This window comes from Helicoverpa armigera, chromosome 18 (genome assembly GCF_030705265.1).
Source record: "Helicoverpa armigera isolate CAAS_96S chromosome 18, ASM3070526v1, whole genome shotgun sequence".
In the NCBI taxonomy this organism is placed as follows: domain Eukaryota; kingdom Metazoa; phylum Arthropoda; class Insecta; order Lepidoptera; family Noctuidae; genus Helicoverpa; species Helicoverpa armigera.
This window is the reverse complement of record NC_087137.1, coordinates 2,479,278-2,497,703: the sequence shown is the minus strand read 5'-3', so window position 1 is coordinate 2,497,703 and position 18,426 is coordinate 2,479,278. Positions and strand designations below refer to the sequence as shown.

Sequence of the window (18,426 nt, the reverse complement as noted above, 5' to 3'; positions counted from 1 at the left end):
GACAAGTCATAAAAGATAATTTCGTTTTATGGGGCTTAATAATGACATTTAGGAAATGTCATATCAATATTGCGTAACTTATTGATTTTTGATTGCAGTCATCATAGATTTATGTATGTTATTATTTCTTTAATAATATACTCTGCGAGAAAATAATTTTATTGTTTTCAGTTTTTATTTTCGTTTTAGAATGAATAAGAAAACTTGACCAAACATGTAGGTGTTATGTTGATTAAAATGAAAAAGAATACACTAAAATATAAAAAAAAACAGTCGTAAAGTAGACATATTCAGAAGTAGAATTCAGATTAATAATTTCAGTAGGTGCTGCAGCAAAGATGTAACCCAAATAATTTTGTACCAAGAGTTGTCGTAATTGCTCGATTCCGACTTGAGATTCTCGTTATCAAACCATAACAATTGATTATAATCATTAAATTACTTCATAATTGGATTACTCATTCTTCATATTGTGCTGATTCACATATCACACTATCTATCCAGTTCCAACCAAAAACAAAACGAAAAACCAATTCATAATAACACGAGCATGAATTCAGAGTGACACACACAAGCTACTGAAAGCCAATTTGTATAAACGATTAGCGTGACACACACACACGTGCAAACAGTATCCTTGATTTAGATCGGGTGACGGACTATCCATTGTCACCGGACGGTTTATATTTAAAACTGAACGCGCTCCTTGCATACTGCGCGAGCGCACTTTTTTTCTTCTAGAGTTCGATTAATTAAATGGCACATAAAGAGGACGATTGGAAAACTGATAACGCTAAGTAGTTAGGGCTGTAGCTGCTCAAATGTTATTTATGTGTGTGTCATTAAGAGTAGTCTACATACCTAGTTGTTTTTTTTTTTTGGTGGCGTTTTGGTCTATTTGTGGAAGAGAGTGCGGTGATCAATTTTAATCGCGTCTGAATTTTTTTTTATGGAATGTCGGCCTAGCTTTACGTGATAGTTCTATTCACACCTACTTTTCTTAAATATTAAACAAAATATAGGTATTTAGTAAAAACCGACAACTGAAGAAATAAAATAAAAATGCATTTAAAGGAGTGAAAAAAAGTAATACCCCATTTGTTCATTGAAACAAGACAAATTAATAATACTTACAATATAATCAAATCATAACACCATACCCAAAATAAACACATCACCCGAAACCGCATCCAATACATTACAACATTGATGAAATCGCTAATAAAATTAACATTTCGTTCGAAGCTCGCGCCAAGCGACTCCGCAGTTTTTGTTTATTTGATAGCGATGCATCGCTAGCTTTTCACTGCACACGCATGATCGTTGCAGTCGCCTTGCAGCGCGTTCAACATGAGCACCGAAAGCTCACTAGATACCAATCGTAATCGGTTTCGGTATCAACACGTGTGAACTCGGCTTAACGAACTGAATTAAATGCCACTTGTAATTTTTGTTTACTATTTCCATATCGTAAAATGTGTGTAACAAGTTTTTTCGTGTGAAGTTGTTATAATTTTTGGAGCTATGTGATTTTTTTCTAAGAAAATATTTTAGGGAAATAATATATTGGAAAAGAACAGGTTATTTGAAATATATATTTTATTTTTTTACGTAATAAAAATGCAACCTTCCACTTGCTAGGCGCAGTGCATAATTCATGTACATGTTTTTGATTTTGGTTTTATATTCAATCCTATTTTTCACGATCGCATTGAATTTCAAATATGTCTTTATAAACGGTGAATGTTTTTATTTTTGTGGACTATTTCCCGTTGTGTGTCTCGGGAGGGTGTTGTGTGGAGTCTGATCTCTGAGGTGCATCGCGAAACCCGGATATGGGGTAAGTTTTTATTTTCAAATATATTTTTTTCGATTTTTTTTTGTAGGTGGTCTTTTATTTATATTAAAAGCCCTTAAAGTGTACCTACCCGTAAGTGTTAATAGATTAGAATAAAAAAGGCGATACAAAAAATAAACGAAATAATAAAAATACTGTGATAAAATCACCATGTGATTACGAGATAAGAATTACTGATATTTGAAGCTCATGGTTGTTAAATATTTTTTATACTAACCAGAACCATTAAAACACGTTCCTCTTACGTTTACTCTTTTTTAGACATGGGATCATACATTTGTTTACTTATGAAATTATTCAATTATAGTTTTGGTACATGGTAGTGGAAAAAAATAATTGCTTACTCAAACCTTACTTGCCAAATTTTTATAGGATTATTATTGATACAAGTAGTTTTACCTGATTTCTGAAGAACGTTTCTTCATTGAAGATGTCTTCTATTTAGTGGCTGCATCTCTCTATAGACTAAATAATTGACACTTGATAACTCAGATTGCACTTAAGGTCACAGTTTCAAGTACTGACAAGTTAATACCTGTGGGGTATTGCTTACCTACTACTACCTTTCGTTGTACATAATTATTTTTATACCAGTATGACATTTACTTTAAGTATATAGTTATTTATATACATACCTTTCTAAATAATTTCTCACATCTTACTGAAACTTACTACTACATAATGTCGAAGAAAATATATAATTACTACCAGTTATCGTCGGTTATATCCGCATCCCAAGGGAACTCCTTGCCGCACCTGGATAAAAAGTAACCTATGTCTTTTCTAAGGCTCTTATTATATCTGTGCAAAAGTACGTCAAAATCGGTTCTAAAGTTTTGGCGTGTAAGAGCGATAGATAGATAGACATTAATAATATTTCTATTAGATGTAGCGTAACGCTCCTATTTCCAAACTCAGTTTTGGTTCAATATTCTTAAACTTAGTTAAAATAATCAGTTTGTATATAAAATCCAAAATAACAGTCAGAATATAGACAGCTGGTGGCCAGTTAGGTCATCGCCTAGATTATGTAACAAGTTTATCTCAGTTACCAGGGAATAATTTAAAGATAATCGTTTGTATCGAACATAATCATAAATACCAAGAATGTACACAAACGTCAAATTAGTGATAAAATATTATGTGGCAACACTGGCAACTTCTTAGTGTCTGTAATGTGGGTAGGTACCTCGTGGATTTGCCTACTGTATTTCGTGCATATCAATTTCTAAGTGGAAATCCTTTGCCAAGTTTTAGCAGTTGAAAAGTGTTTATTAGGTGCTAAACGCTCTGTTAGTACCAGCTTACTTTCTTAATATCATAATATATCAATCTTAACTTTACTGTAGAATCATAAAAGGGTTAAATAATTTATATGTCATTTTCCTACTGCCAATTAGTCACAAAATTAAGATTTCCTTTGACTTGCAAATGAAAATTCACACTACTTAATTGTAACCCAGGAAATAAACTCACGACCTTTAGATCAGAACTCACACTTACAATCATTAACCATCATCATCTGCGTAGCCTTTTCCCAACTATTTTGGGGTCACCTACCAGTATAACTGGATGCAGCTGAGCACCAGTGTTTTACAAGGACCGACTGCCTATCTGACCTACTCAACCCAGTTCCAGGTTACTGCCAACCCAATACCTTCTAAGACTGGTTAACAAACTTACTGGCTTCTGACTACCCGTAACGACTGCCAAAGATGTTCAATAACAGATGAGACCTACACTTTATCCTGCCTTCCTAAACACGGGAACACAAAAAATCAATGTAACGGAAGGAAAAAAAGGCTCAGTGCAAAAAAACGACCGCAAATTTTCCACGTCAAGCATTGTAACCGTAACACGATGTATTTTGATACACTTCACCCCATAAAAAAGGGGTAACTATCGCCCCTTGTAACTGAGTATTGACAGCTACATGGTGTAAATATTACGGGACAAATTGGTCACATACGGGGCTTCGTCATCGGGTTACGAAGGGTTAACAATATTGATTCGGTTCGTGTTAATGCTAATTGGCTATAAAAAAATATGTGTTGGTATTTAAAAATCAGCCTGTAGATTTATCACTTCTCATAATGTATTTTTGAACAAATACTTTTTAACTCTCTATCGTCATCTGTGTGTAGTGGCTTAGTGGTCATAGCACCTGGCTTGAGAGTCAGAACGAGTGTCAGTGTTCGAATCCATATTGCATTTTTTTCTGTATTATAGAAAGAGTCCTATTCTCTTCAGTAACTGAAAAAGCTGATGATGTTAAGAAGCTCAAAGATGCATTCAGACTTAGCAAATAACTTTGCCTTCTAAACTTAACCAAGGGTGGGTGTTTTGGGGGCTGTCTTATGTAAATTCCTGATGTTCAAAAAGTGCTGTCTTGCAGCCAAGTTTGAATAAATGATTTTTGATTTGAACCTGATATCTCGCACTTGCGCAGTGTCATTCTTCTTATACATTTCGACTATCGTCAAGTCACTAGCACCCAACTTTCGTACCAAAGGTAACTGTACTTTATATTTAATATACAGTCATGAAACAGCACAAATAAATTGAACAAAATATCAACACCCAGCAACAACAATACCAACATTACTACGGCCCAGTGAAACAATATTAAATGTTATTTATTTGCGAAGTATACCAAGTTGTAGCACGTTCGAACCCCGTTTAGCTCAAATAACATGAGAATGAACTCTAAACAATGGCTATTATATTTGTTAAGCGATTCAGCTGAAATCTATGTTATATTTGAGATTTGAAATGTCAATCTTGTAGTGTTGGTATGTTTATTTGTATCGGTAGAGCCGGATGAAGTGATTATTGTATTTTATATTACGAAAAAATGCGATAAAGATTGAGCTTTCCCTAATGAGGTTATACTTATTATTACAGATTATACTATCAGGTCGTACTAGTTTGAAATCTTTAATCAGAAGCGCCCCAATATTTGTAGCAACTATGTGGTTACGTATCACACAATTAGAAAATAATATTCTGTTCGTTTTCTTTCTTTCGACATATAGAGGTAGACACTAATGGAGACTAGCTATAGCTGACTTGGCTAGCCATCACGAGATGTTGACTAGTAACTCCTGAGATTAGCGTTCTCAAGCAAACAAAGCTTTACAATATTAGTATAGAAGAGACATACTTCCTCCCTAAGCTTAATTTTCCTAGTACTGGATTAACAAACATTTGATTAAAGGATGGCCACACACTAATGTGTATGTGTGTGCGTCCTGTTTATACTGTTTGTTGTATCAACAAAACTGATCAAGGGGATTCTAGATTTCTGGTCTCTTTTTAATTGATTTCTAAGTTCTTTTGTTACTGAAGTTTATAGTTATTTACTTAAGGATAAATACGTAAAAATGCAGTCGTGATTTCTCTCTAGGAGTGTGAGTATGCGACTTTTATATTTGTCATAAAGTCTGATGTAGTTTAATTACTGCTTAATATGCTGTCTTTTGTCTTACTAAACAAAAGTTAAAAAAAAGCAATTAAAATTAAAAAATACTGCAATCTAACATTGGTCTATTTCTCAAGTAGGTATAGTGTCATTCTTCTCCATAAAACACTTCCGTGAAAAATTACAAAAACTGAGTGAGACGTCATAATTTACCCTAAGCTTCACAGAGTAAATAATTCAAACAGTAAACCCACGCTCACATCGAATCTACTAATAGGCACAACATACAACGCCTATTTTAAACCCACCACGTCACACCAAGTTTGCACTTAGCACCATTTATTTGCAAAGGAAAAATAAAGAAAAATGGCCAGTTTCGAATGCATAAATCACGAACCGATCACAGAAGACACTCCCAAATGCAATGCATATAATTCAATCGTGTCGCTTCTGTGCGACAGTTAATCACTAAAATGTTTAACCCCTCTGCTCGACAAGATTTTGACATATGACTATACCGTTGATTCGGCGGGATATTTTGAATCGCGACATGGAAGTCAAAAATTTGTACTAACTTTCAACACATGAATTCTAAGTCCGTAATGCCTGATTAGAAGTATTTAACCTATAACTTTAGAGCTCACTTATTTGACAACAACGTGCAAAGGTCAAATGGGGTCAGTTAATTCAGAAAAATATGATAATTACGGGGTTTTTTAAGTCTATCGAAAAGTTAGGCATTTCAAATTTGGTGAAAACTTACCAATAAATAATCGCATCACTTTCTCAAACACAACACAAACGTCATATTTATAACATTTTCAATCCATTGCAATACATTTCGTGCACTTATTTATGTTCAATAACTAAAAAATCAGCACATAAAATACACAATAAAAATGAACAATATTTACAAGATGAAAGTCACAGACAAGTAGAGTTTGGAATAGAGTTTTATTTTTTTTTTCAATCATCGGTGTGCATTCGATACCTAAATCGGATATTTATTATAAATAATCGAATACCAATTTTATATTTTTTTTTAATAGCAACTTATTTCAATTTTATTTATTAATTTTAAATTATAGGTTCAATTTGTTTTTGTTGTTAAGAAAAAAGATATTTAAGTTTTATGAAAGTTTTTAGCATTAAATTTTTATATGTATTATTTATTTTGGTGTTGCGTCATTCGTAATAATTTTTAACTTTAATTGAATTTTTATTACCTATTACGGAATTTTAATTTATTCTTATATTATTTCTGAACAATTCTAAGATTTGTATTTAGCCTACTTCAATCGATCTCAGTGGCGTGCACTTGGAGAGGCCTATGTCCAGCAGTGGACTGCGATAGGCTGATGATGATGATGAGGGTAAGCCTGGTGTTCTGAAATATAATGCAATTTGTAACTACCAAAGTAATGTACTTATTTGATGATGAGAAACAATAATAATAATTGATTGATTTTAAAGTCACCAAATATTTTTAACCGAATCCCAAAAAGGAGGTGGTTCTCAATTTGGATGTTTGTTTTTGGTCGAAAGGGTATATTCCCCATATTTGTTATTAGGTCCAGGATCTGATGATGGAAACCTTGAGAAATCGAGGGCAACTCTCGAAAATTGTAAGCATAGATAAGGTTATAACTTGACACTCAGATGTATGTCTGATAACACTATGAAACAGTAAAGGTTTGGAGCTGACCTGATGATGGAGACCAGAGAAGGTCGAGGGATCTCGACAACCGAACTTCTCTCGTCTCCATCTCCTTCACTGTTGCAGAGGCCTCGTAAATACGAATTATATAAGCACAAACACGAGAAAGTTTAAATATTCAGTTGTCGAGTTCCCTCGAACTTCACTGGTCTCCATCATCAGTTCAGCTCAAAACCTTCACTGTTGAATAGTGCTACCAGGCAAACACCTGAGTGATAAGATTTCAACCTATGTATTTCTGCAACTTTCGAAAGTCGCCCTCGATTTCTCAAGGTTCCATCATCAGATCCTGACCTGATGATAACGGGACCACCTCGGAAGTATACGCTATCAAACAAAAAAAGAATCATTAAAATCGATAAATAAATGGCTGAGTAATCGCGTAACAAACATACAAAAACGGTCGAATTGAGAACCTCCGCTTTTGGGAAGTCGGTTAAAAATAAGTCGGCGGCGGCCATCTTTCCATCTTGGACCAGCTTTCGATGAACAGCGAACTATTTGCCCTTTCAAACAATGAAATCGTCATAAAATTTTGCGATAACTACACCTAACTACGGCTCTCGTCAAATTGCTTTGCCGCTCAGTTAAAAAGTTGGAAGTAACGAATCGCCATTAAGTTTGGCAGGTCTACAGGAATCCTGCACATAAAACACCCAAAGAAATAAATAAGTCTTCATTTGCCGTCTTCAGAAACCCTAAAAACCGAAGATTTTTTTTATTCCGGCTACAACGTATTTTCTACCACTGATTTTCTAGCATTTTTTTCAAAATAAATTAAGTCATTTTACTTTTCCTAATTTATTTTCAGATTATGGTAAGTACCTATACAAAAGTGCAATTTAGTAATATTATAATATAAAATTATTAAATCGATTCTTTATTTTAACGAATCGGATCATTCGATGCAAAACTTCTATCACCGTCGCCATCTTGTCTATGCGTCTTCAAATTAAAAAAAACAATTAATGTAAACAAACATGGCGAGTTCGATCAGAATTCCCGGTAATTACGATTGGATTTTTAAAAGGTATATTTCTAACGGGATGCTAAATATGAAAGGTTTGAATGCGTAAAAATAATTTAAATTTATTTAGTTATTTTATTTAGTACTCACAAATGTGGTTTGATTGGAAAGAAAATAAATATGAGCGTAAATAATTAGGAAAGTGTATGACTGATTCGCAGACCCCAATTGGGGTCTAAACCGAGCTTACGGTGACATTGATGTTCAGACCCCGATTGGGGTCCGCTACGGATTTGACGGTTAAGCCGAATGACTGTACGACACTTTTTTTTCTTTTGTTCTTAATTTGTTCGTTTCGGATATACGCCCTTTTTGTGTGTTCTTGAAAGTTTTGAAAATGGAATGCTTGTTGCCAGTATTTGCTTTTATTGAATGTTGGTTTGTATCCATCAATTGTATCAGTTCTGTAACCAATTTTAGATTTGGAATTTTTGTCTATATTTTTTTCTGCTGTTTCTGTTATTCTTTAATCATTAAGTCTACGTACGTTTACTAATCTAATTTTATTCACACAGTTTACTGAACTTTTGAGAGATTGCTTCCTTCGAAACATTTGGCTTTGAGTTTAATAAGTAATCGTTAATTATTACAGGAGTTGATAATGATAATTTGATTTAGGCTTTAATCAAAAAGGTGCCTTAGTTACAATGCCTGACTGCAGTTTTCTTAGAATTCTCCAGTTTCACTGACATACAATATGGGTGTTGTCACAAAAATAAAGGCCACTTTTCTATCCAGCGATTTAACAAGAGAAACTTAATTGCTTCCTCATTCTCATGCCTACCGGTCTTCGGCACGACCTGGCCCGTAAATCTATCATCGGCCTATAACCCTGCCAAGTTTTCTAATTATTTCCACTTCATTCTTATAATCCTTGTTAAACTTTTTTTCTTTTTGTTTGTTCAATCTTAGATGGCTTAACTTATGAGTGGCCAATGTGTGTCTTCTAGTTCGGCTCATAGATTATTAGAAGATACTTAAAGATTTTTTTCTTTTTATTCAATAATGTCTAAGATGGCTAAACTTTTAAGTGGCCAGTATTGTAGTTTTCTAGTTCGGCTCATAGATTATTAGACACTTGAGATGACTGATGACGCTTGTTTCGGTTAGATTTTGTGAAATCTACATAATGTCACAATAATGTTTTATAATGAAGGTCCTGAGGGAACTTCTAAAGAAACTAACAAGTCAGCTGGCATCTTTCTAGCTTATCTAGAAGCTGTGTTATTTATTTCTTAGTTAATGACTCTGACATTGAATATTGGTTCACAAATTCTCCCCAGGCCTTGACAAGTAACTTCCCGATAGTTACAACTAATATCCGCTTGTTCTAACCTGAAAACAATACAAAGTCATTTAATGAAATCTCTGAAAAATATAAATGAAAAACCTATGTTTACTTGTTTAGAAGTGCGGTTTCATTTTCTTATCCATTGTTAAGTGATGAGATATTTAGGTGTGATTTATTCTTTAGTTCAATTTAAACTTTTTTTAGCCAGTTTGTATCCCACTGCTGGGCACAGACATTCTCTCACACAGAGTAGGACTGAGTGTTAATAACCATGCTTGCTCAGTGCGGGTGGGTGATTTTAGATAGTATAGTCCTGGTTTCCTTGAGATCCTTCCTTCGCCTTCAATCGATCCAAGATAGAAAGTACCTACAAACTTGAAAGAAAGAAAGAAAAACCATTTATTGGTACTTGTTTGATTTGGAATCGAACCCACACACTCATATTTGAGAGGTTAGTTCATTATCCACTTGTCCACCACGACTTTCTTCAATGATAATAGGGTACAATTTGTAACTTCTTTCATTGTTAGGTTACAAGGTTTTCAATTAACCATGGGAAGAAATCCCAGCAAAAGCTCCCATAGATATTGATTCTAAGTTATTCGTCGACACGTCTAGCTATAAACATTAAATTATCTGCAATAATATTACGTATTACATTTTACATAAAACATGACCCGTTGTATTGTATTATGGTAATTATGGTACTTATAAAGACCTTGGTGCTAATATCTAACTTTTATGTTGTGGAAAAGAACACAACAGTTTGTAGAGATGTTTTATTTCATGAAAGCGGGTGAGACATGCTTGTGTGTGTAAATATATATATACGCACATTGTCTTCTTGTATGAATTGACGAGAATATCGTTTTGTAATAGAACGATTTTCAATGCTTTCTTTTCATGATAATGACTTGATTGTTCTCTAAATTCAACAAGAGGAAGTCATTCAACTTTTGTAAGATTCTAAGGTAAGAACTCCAAGTATTAGAATCCTAATTCATTAATCTTTACTTCAGCCGCCAAAAAAAGTATTCGCAAATGAACCAGCAAGTAAAAGCTATCGTTTCTATAAATACTAACAGTCTGCCCGTCCGTCTGTCCGCCACTGTTTTGTATTTCTGTCTGTCTGTGTTTTGATGTATTTTACTTTATGCAGGCGGATTCAGAAACGTCTCCAGGACATAAATAAACCCAAGGTTTGTAACGATTTAGTTCCTACTGAATGGCAAAGCTCTTTGTTTTAGATAGTTATTTTTGTAACATTTTCTTGTATTAATATTATGTCTACGTGTCTGGGTGTCAATGTCTGGGAGATGAAAGGATTGTGTGGAGTTTTGGACGCGTCATCAGATCGGTACAGTCGACCCTGCGGTCGGTAACCTGGCCTAGCGGTGAGTCCTATTCTAAAAATGGGTGATGATGAAGCTTCTTTATTGCAATGTTTCTAGTGTTTATTTTAGGATATTTTTATTTATATACAGATGTATGGGTTTTTGAGTCTGTTTATGTAACCTTTTTATGTTCTATAAGTATTTTTAAGATCACTGTAAAGACTGAAACCACCAACTCGCACTGAGCTACTCGTGGTGATTAACGCTCAATCCTTCTCTGTGTGACAGAAGTTCTGTGCTCCGCTGTGCGACGATAAAAATGATTATCAATAGACTTATCAAACATTAGTGTCTTGCCTCTCATTTACTACTCATACTAGGTGGCTAGGTATTCCATATTTTATCGTCTTGTCATCGTCGTGCCAGCCCAAAGACGTTCACTGTTAACCAAAGGTCTCCCCCAAGGTTCGTCAGATTGCCATATTTCATATCACAATACATTTTAATATCAGGATCTACAAAATCTCCCGACTAAGTATTTGTTACGATTTGAAGTAACTAATAAGAAAAAACATATAAAATAAACAATTAAGAGTATTATTCGACCACTTACAAAGTTTAAATGAGTCATTACTTCTAAACAGTTTTCAATTATTTATCTGCGAACACATGCAGTTTGTTAGTTTGGCTATCATTAGCTTTAATTTATTATTAACTCGTTTAAGTTTCAGAACACGCATTGCTAAAGTAATTAAATGTTAATGGCAATTGTTTTTGGTAGTTTCAAGACTTAAAAGAGTTTTAGTAGTGTTGGTGGTAATATATTGTTTTAAGAAAACAATATATTAGTATATGTATTAAAACAAAAGAGTATGGAAGAAGAAAACATGCTGCGCCGACCCCAAATAACATTGGGATAAGGGCAGGAGGATGATGATGATGATGAAAAAAGAATTACTATTTCTACTTTATTGGAACTATTACACGTACCGGGATAAAATATGGCTCATATTACTTGGAGATAATCTAGCTTTCCAACAGTTAAAGAATTTTACCTTTAGCCTTAAGAGAACAAACAAAGAAAAAAACCTCTTTATTACAATAGTATTCGATCATATTATTATCAAAACACCACGAATCCGACAAAAGCATATTTATCAAAAATATTACCTTTACACGTGTGTACAAATTCTATTAATAAAATAGCACAAACAAATACTTGTATTCTACGCAAAACCATTTATGTAAATTGAAAATTCCTATCCAGAATAGCATATTTGATGGTCGATAATTGCTCATTGTGGTTTACCGTCAAACATAAAAACATAATAAGGAACCGAGTGTAACTGGCACATTTATTTCACCATTTCGGCGAAAGAAACTACCCATACGTAATGTGCTTCAATCTCTTTTACTACTACGACCATGATTTAGTGGGATAATTCCCATTATTTTCGGTTTAAAAAGCTTTTACGGGTTTCTGACTGACACACAAGTGGTTTCACCCGCGATTTGGGGGAACTTTTTCTCCTGCACTAATAAAAACTATGTTACTTGGGAATAATGTAGCTTTCCATCAGTGAAATCAGTTTTCAAATCAGTGCTGTAGTTTAGGAGTCATTATTGCACTAGGGTACACGATATGAGTATAGATAGACGCTCATAGTCATTGTCTGTACTTTCTAATGCTAATTGTAAATTCCCATATTATAATTTCCATCCAATTTGAGGTGCAATACTTCAGAAATGTAATAAATTAATTAGTTTTTAAGCCAAAAGGTTTGCAGCGAACGACCAACACAGATACTTCATTGCCTTTTAATCATTTATATTAATTTAACTGAAAAAGGAAACATTGAGAGATTACGCGAATTTTCCATTCGGAATTTCATTTTATCCTAATTACAATTTGAATCCTACAAAACAAAGAAATAACAGTATCCTATTCTTAGAATTAGGAGACCTTTTTAGAAATTGAATTATCGAATCAGTGCAAATGGCTGACTCAAATGCATAGGTATACTTTCATTAGGAAACAATTCATCTTACTAATGGATTTTAATTTTTTGACATTAAAAACAACAACCGTAAGCACAACGAATCGTTGATTGTTTAGGACGCATCCACAACAGGAATTATCCAGTACCACGTTACAACCTGGTCACCCTACCGAGTACCCACTCAAAAACATCATCAGAGCCGACCGTTTAAAAATAAACATTATTGCCTATATTTCCTTCAGAACAAATACTCCACTGTGTGGAGGCGACAGGTTCATTTCTTTGGTATATTATTGAAAAATATTTTTACGACCATACGATTTATGCGCCCATACCAGGGGTATGACGATTGTAATTCCCAGAGTTCAACGTGAGTCATTGACTATGCCGATTATGATATTGTGGAGAAAAAAGGTTTTGTTCCTGTAGTATATTATTGTATTTGGAAATTATGTACAAAACTTTTTTGGAGGGGTTTCAGCCACTAAGTACAAGATCAGTCAGGTCACACGGGAATCTGTCAAATTCAGAATTCAAATTCAAATCAGCCAATCAAATATGAACCTTTCAATATTGTGATAAGGTTGAAAATTTATTGAAAAAATTGACAGATTGAGATAGGCTGTACATTTTGCTCTCCTTCAATTCTTAACACGTTCAGTTACCTAGAAATTACCAGTTTTAATTTCTAATAGGGTCTTTTCTTTTCTACCCTACAAACTAGACCCATATAAGTCCATAATTATGAAAGGCAGTATATTATAAAAATACTAACAAGTCTTCACGTACTCTTGATATCATTTAAGTGTGTGAACGTAAAGTGGGTAGGTAAAAACCACTTAGGTGGTCGATCTTTACGGCTATTTTATAGGTCCCATATATTTCCCCTTTTACGGATAATTACTTCAATAAAAACAATTAGTGTAAAATCAACAGTTCGGTATTAATATTGTACTTTTAATGGTAATTAAAATGATTCAAAGAGTTTATGTTTACGAAATTAATTTTATGATGTGGCTTAATTAATGGCTTCTACAAAACCATTTATAAAGCTTAAGGTACACAACAAAATGATTTTCGAAACTATTTTAATATTGTTTAAAAATTTAGATAGTTCAAAAATGCATTTAATATTCACTATAGATTATATTTGTCATCTAGATGAACTTATAAACGCACCCCGTTTTGAAAGCTAACTGCCTACTGCACTGCAACTGCCGACCGCACTTGCAGTGACTGCATGAAATCAGTCCATATTTGACGGCGACTATACCTACGTGCTGCTGCCGCTTCGATTCAAAATATGAGCGCATGTATATTATTACAATCTGTGTAAAGCTTTACATACTTTTGTAATGCATATAATCCCTGGAAGATGAAATATGTATAATGTTGACGTAAATTAAAATAACGTGAAGAGAGATTTAAAAAAGAAAATTTTATTTTCATAACTACATATTCGTGTAAAATTATTTCTTTAAAACAATTCTATTCTTTCAACAAAAACAGTTATTTTACAACAGTTATGATTATGACCAAACATTTGCAGAAAATTTATATTTACGTTTGTGCAGTAAAATTGTGCAATTGATTGTACTTCCTTTGTTTCCGTATATTTTCAGACTTTTACTCGACGATGCAATAACTTATTATGAATTATTAAGTGGGAAATTATTAGTTATTGTTTGCTTTTAAATGGTAAAACGCCTTTTTTATGAGGGACTGTTTAAAAGAGATATTATTTACAACAAATCATAATTTATTTATTTTTGAAAGTTAAACTTTATTAGCTTTAACTCAAAATATTTAACGTAACCATAGCTAAAGCACCAGCAAAATTAAAACTATTACAGAAAGACTTAAAGAATTATTAACTTAACCTGGACTAGCAGCTACTAACTCCAAATATTCTTTCAAAAATTCGACGTAGGTACTTCAAAGATACAAACAAATTCAACCCTTGAAATCACATAAACTAAAAGGACCAATTAGTACAACAATGCTTAAGTACCAAAAGACCAAAAAACTAACACTAGAAGGGGATTCCACAAGAAATATAATCAGAAGTAAATATGGCGAAACACTGCTGAACAGGAACCTCATGTGGTTTTTATGGAAACCTATATGGGAATACCAGGTTAAGATATCGTATTTTATAATATGACAAAGTTTAACAACCTTCAGCTTTGTACGTAATACGGCCTTGGATAATAGGATTCAATTAGACTTTATCATTCCTTTTTTGAATAATTTATTTCGATTATGGATTTTAAAATTTAAATTGGACGGTTTCGAATTCAGTAATGTATGCTGCCAGTTACACTTTATTTAATTGTTTCATTTCAACTATTTAGATTATAGTTTTGTTGTATTCGAATTTTCGTAAGTGATTAACATATGTAGTTACCTATATGCTTATGTGGACTATAAAGCTGTTTATAAATATTTATCGTAAATTACTTTCTAGTTATTGTTACAGCTAAGTCATACCAAGTGCCTGACAAAAATTTAATGTTGGTCCTCTTAAATATAGACGTCGCCTTACAACATGACAAATGTTAAACATAGTTACTCCAGGTTACCTCCAAATTGAAAAAAATACGGTTGAATATACCTACTGAATTACACGAAACATTTATACTGAACAACATGTTGTCAAGGGATTTGCTATTCCCACAGCACCTACCCACGTTTTCGATACACGTGGCAAAAATAATTGCCAAGACCACTGACCTCGTTGCAGCTAACCACACTCGAATCGAACCGATTTAAATCGATCCCTGTTGTATAATCGGTACACTCATTGAATAATCGATTTATAACAAGTGACATGGGTATCTATTTCAACGATTTCCTTCGTTTTTTCAATACATTTTCTTTGTTCAAAACAATTTGTGGTGGCACTTTGATTGATAGGTATGCTGAAAAAATTATGCGTTTACCGGTCTATTCAGTTTTTGTTTTTTAAGAATGGGCTTGGGATAAAAACATGGAGGTAACGGCCTTATTTACGTCAAAGAAAAAAAAATGTGCATATCAATGTTTGCACTGTGTTTCTAGTCCAGTGAAAAACTGACCAATACAGAGTACTGTAATATGTTATTCTATCGCATTTACTCTAACAGGTCCTTTTATTCAGGTTAATTTTGAAGATTGTAGACAGGTGTGAAAACATTTATGATACTTCTGAGTCAAATCTGCATTCTGAATATTGCTCCGTTCAAGTTATTCAATGAAATTATTTCTTTTTTAAGAATGGACAGAAGTAGGTTTCCGTACCGAAAAGGACAAAAAACATTACTTTTTCTCGTTCTACAGACAATGGTACGGAATCCTCTGTAACTATAAAACCAGCCTAATGAATGAATGATTAAAAAATCTTCCCTGCACCTAAAAATCCTTTATAGTAATAATTTTGTTTCAGAAACCTAAGCATCTTCACAATGAGGATAGCAAGCCTGCTGGTCCTCCATGCAGCGGGGGCCGGTCTAGCTTCACCAACCGTGCTGGTCTCCCGTCCCGTCTCCAAGGTTCCTGTGGAGTGGCTGCCCATTGACAACCAGACTGTTTATAGGCTAGGTGAAGGAGAGAGTAGGAGGTGGGTTATTTTAGAGAAATTAACAAAAAAAAATCCTCATAGTTAAACAATTGCTGGTTTTAATAACTGGTAGATAGATGTCGAGACGGCGAAAGTAATGATGAGTGGATCTTATTTATTTATTCCTTTATTTCAGGCAACTAGGGCCCATAAAAATACAAATACATATACCTATATCATTCATAACAATACTTATAAACTAATACATAAAATTATCCATATCAATATATACAATACTATATCCTATAAAAACTTAAACATACTACCTATAAATATATAACTTATGAAAGATGACATGAATATTACTGAGTTAGAGTATGACAGTTTACATAGTACGGGGTCAACAAACTATTTGAGAATAGACACGAAGAAAAAGCCCGGTAGACCGATGGGTTAGGTACTCTTCCAAAGCTTTAAAGCAACATTTAAGAACTACAAAACCATAATTGTACTATATTCAGTCATCTCATAACATTGTATAGGTAAAACCAAAGATGCGCCTATTATGGCCAATTCCATAAGGCAGGTGCTACATTCAATTACAAAACACCTCATAACCAATCTTTATCAGTGATACATAAGTGTGCGACTATCTTCTGACTATGAATTACAAGTAATGTGCATATTTTTTCGCCATTTGCATTTGTTACAAGACATCTTGTGACTACAATTAGTGGCGTGTCATTTAGATAAACCGTAATAGGGTGAGGCAGTTAGCATTCCAGTGAGAAATAAAGTTAAGTAAATTAATATTTGTTTTTGCCTAAAAATGTGTAGTAAAGTAAAAACAAACAAAAACAGTCAAACTGTCATTTGTTTATGCCTTAAAATGCATGTTAGGTATTAGGTATAGAAAAGCAATATGGCGAGAAACTAAATTAGTTAAACTGTCATTTGTCTATGTAAATTTCAATAGAGAATACTCTTTAATTTTTCTTTTCTTGGTTTTATCAAAAAATTGCAAACGCACAAAATGGACAGTTTCATTGAAATATCATTTGATTATTATTAATTCTGCACTTTGGTTCTTTTACCCGATGTCATATATTGAGTTTTAAATTCGAATCATCTGTTATAGGAACAATGTAGCTTATTGAATATATATTAATAAACAAATTGAATTGCGAAACGAGATAGAAAGATAATATACTATGTAATACCAGTATTCATATTTCGTCCTATTTTTACACTCTACTCTAAAGAAAATATTATTTGTTGAGATCGTTACAAGTGATACTTGATAATATACATTGTAGCTTTGATAAAAATAGCGCGGAGACTGTAGGCGTAAGGTTATTTTAAAAATAATAGCACAATAAAATTAATAAGCGTTAAAGGTATGTAAGGTAAGGAGCGAAATATGATTAAATCTCTAATTTCTTATTATTAAGTATACTTACATATATTTTATTTTTCCTATACACCTACTACTTAGAACAATACGTTAACTTGTAGTTATTTAAGACCTAGCGGTGCCTGTTTAAAATCTAGCTCTCAAGGGCTTACCATGTTTTACTCGATAACTCATAAAAAGTAATATGTAGTACTAATAACAAAATTGCCAATGATTTGCTACATTCCCTAATTTAAACTAAAGACTGCAAACTCAAAACGGTCAATTTACGTACACCAAACTTTTTGCTCGTTAGTTATGTCGCCGAATAAAGATTTTATTAAATGCATAAATAAACCTATTATAAAGAGGTAAAATATGTGTTCATGTAAAGGGTGAACTCAGCATTTACTGAACCGATTTTGATAAAAAAATACCATCATCAAGCCACGCCATCTATGAATGCTTAATATAAGCTTCATTTCGTTCTAATTCCTTCGGGACACGGCTGAAACCGTGCTAAAAAACTTACTGATACCTACCTACCTACCTAATAAATATTTTTGTTTGCAGTTTGGAGCTGAACACGACTTCCATATCGCAGAGCATAGTCTTCATCACCATCAGTCCGTGTTCCAGAGACTTCCATTGGGCGTTGTACTATGGGAAACCTGGCAATAACAATGGTAAGTTTCATTATCTAAGTATAGAGAGAACCAGTTGAAAGTCTATCGTTTATGTAGGTATGATGTCCTCCTAGCTGATTATCGGCTACGGCGGCTGTTCTCATATATGGAGATCAGCCAACTGCGCTGGACATATTAAGTATAGTGCACAAGCACTATTC

General features: G+C 33.4%; 1 protein-coding gene across 1 annotated transcript in view; it reads left to right on the top strand.

Annotated features, from left to right (window-relative positions):
- The first annotated feature begins 1,194 nt into the window (after nt 1-1,194).
- LOC110375811 (uncharacterized) overlaps nt 1,195-18,426 on the top strand; it is a 30,161-nt gene continuing 12,929 nt past the window's right edge. Inside the window, exons 1-3 of the mRNA XM_064039241.1 lie at nt 1,195-1,840; nt 16,073-16,246; nt 18,153-18,265. Coding sequence (XP_063895311.1) covers nt 1,836-1,840; nt 16,073-16,246; nt 18,153-18,265 — 292 coding nt within the window. The 5' untranslated portion in view covers nt 1,195-1,835. The remainder of the gene's footprint in view (nt 1,841-16,072; nt 16,247-18,152; nt 18,266-18,426) is intronic.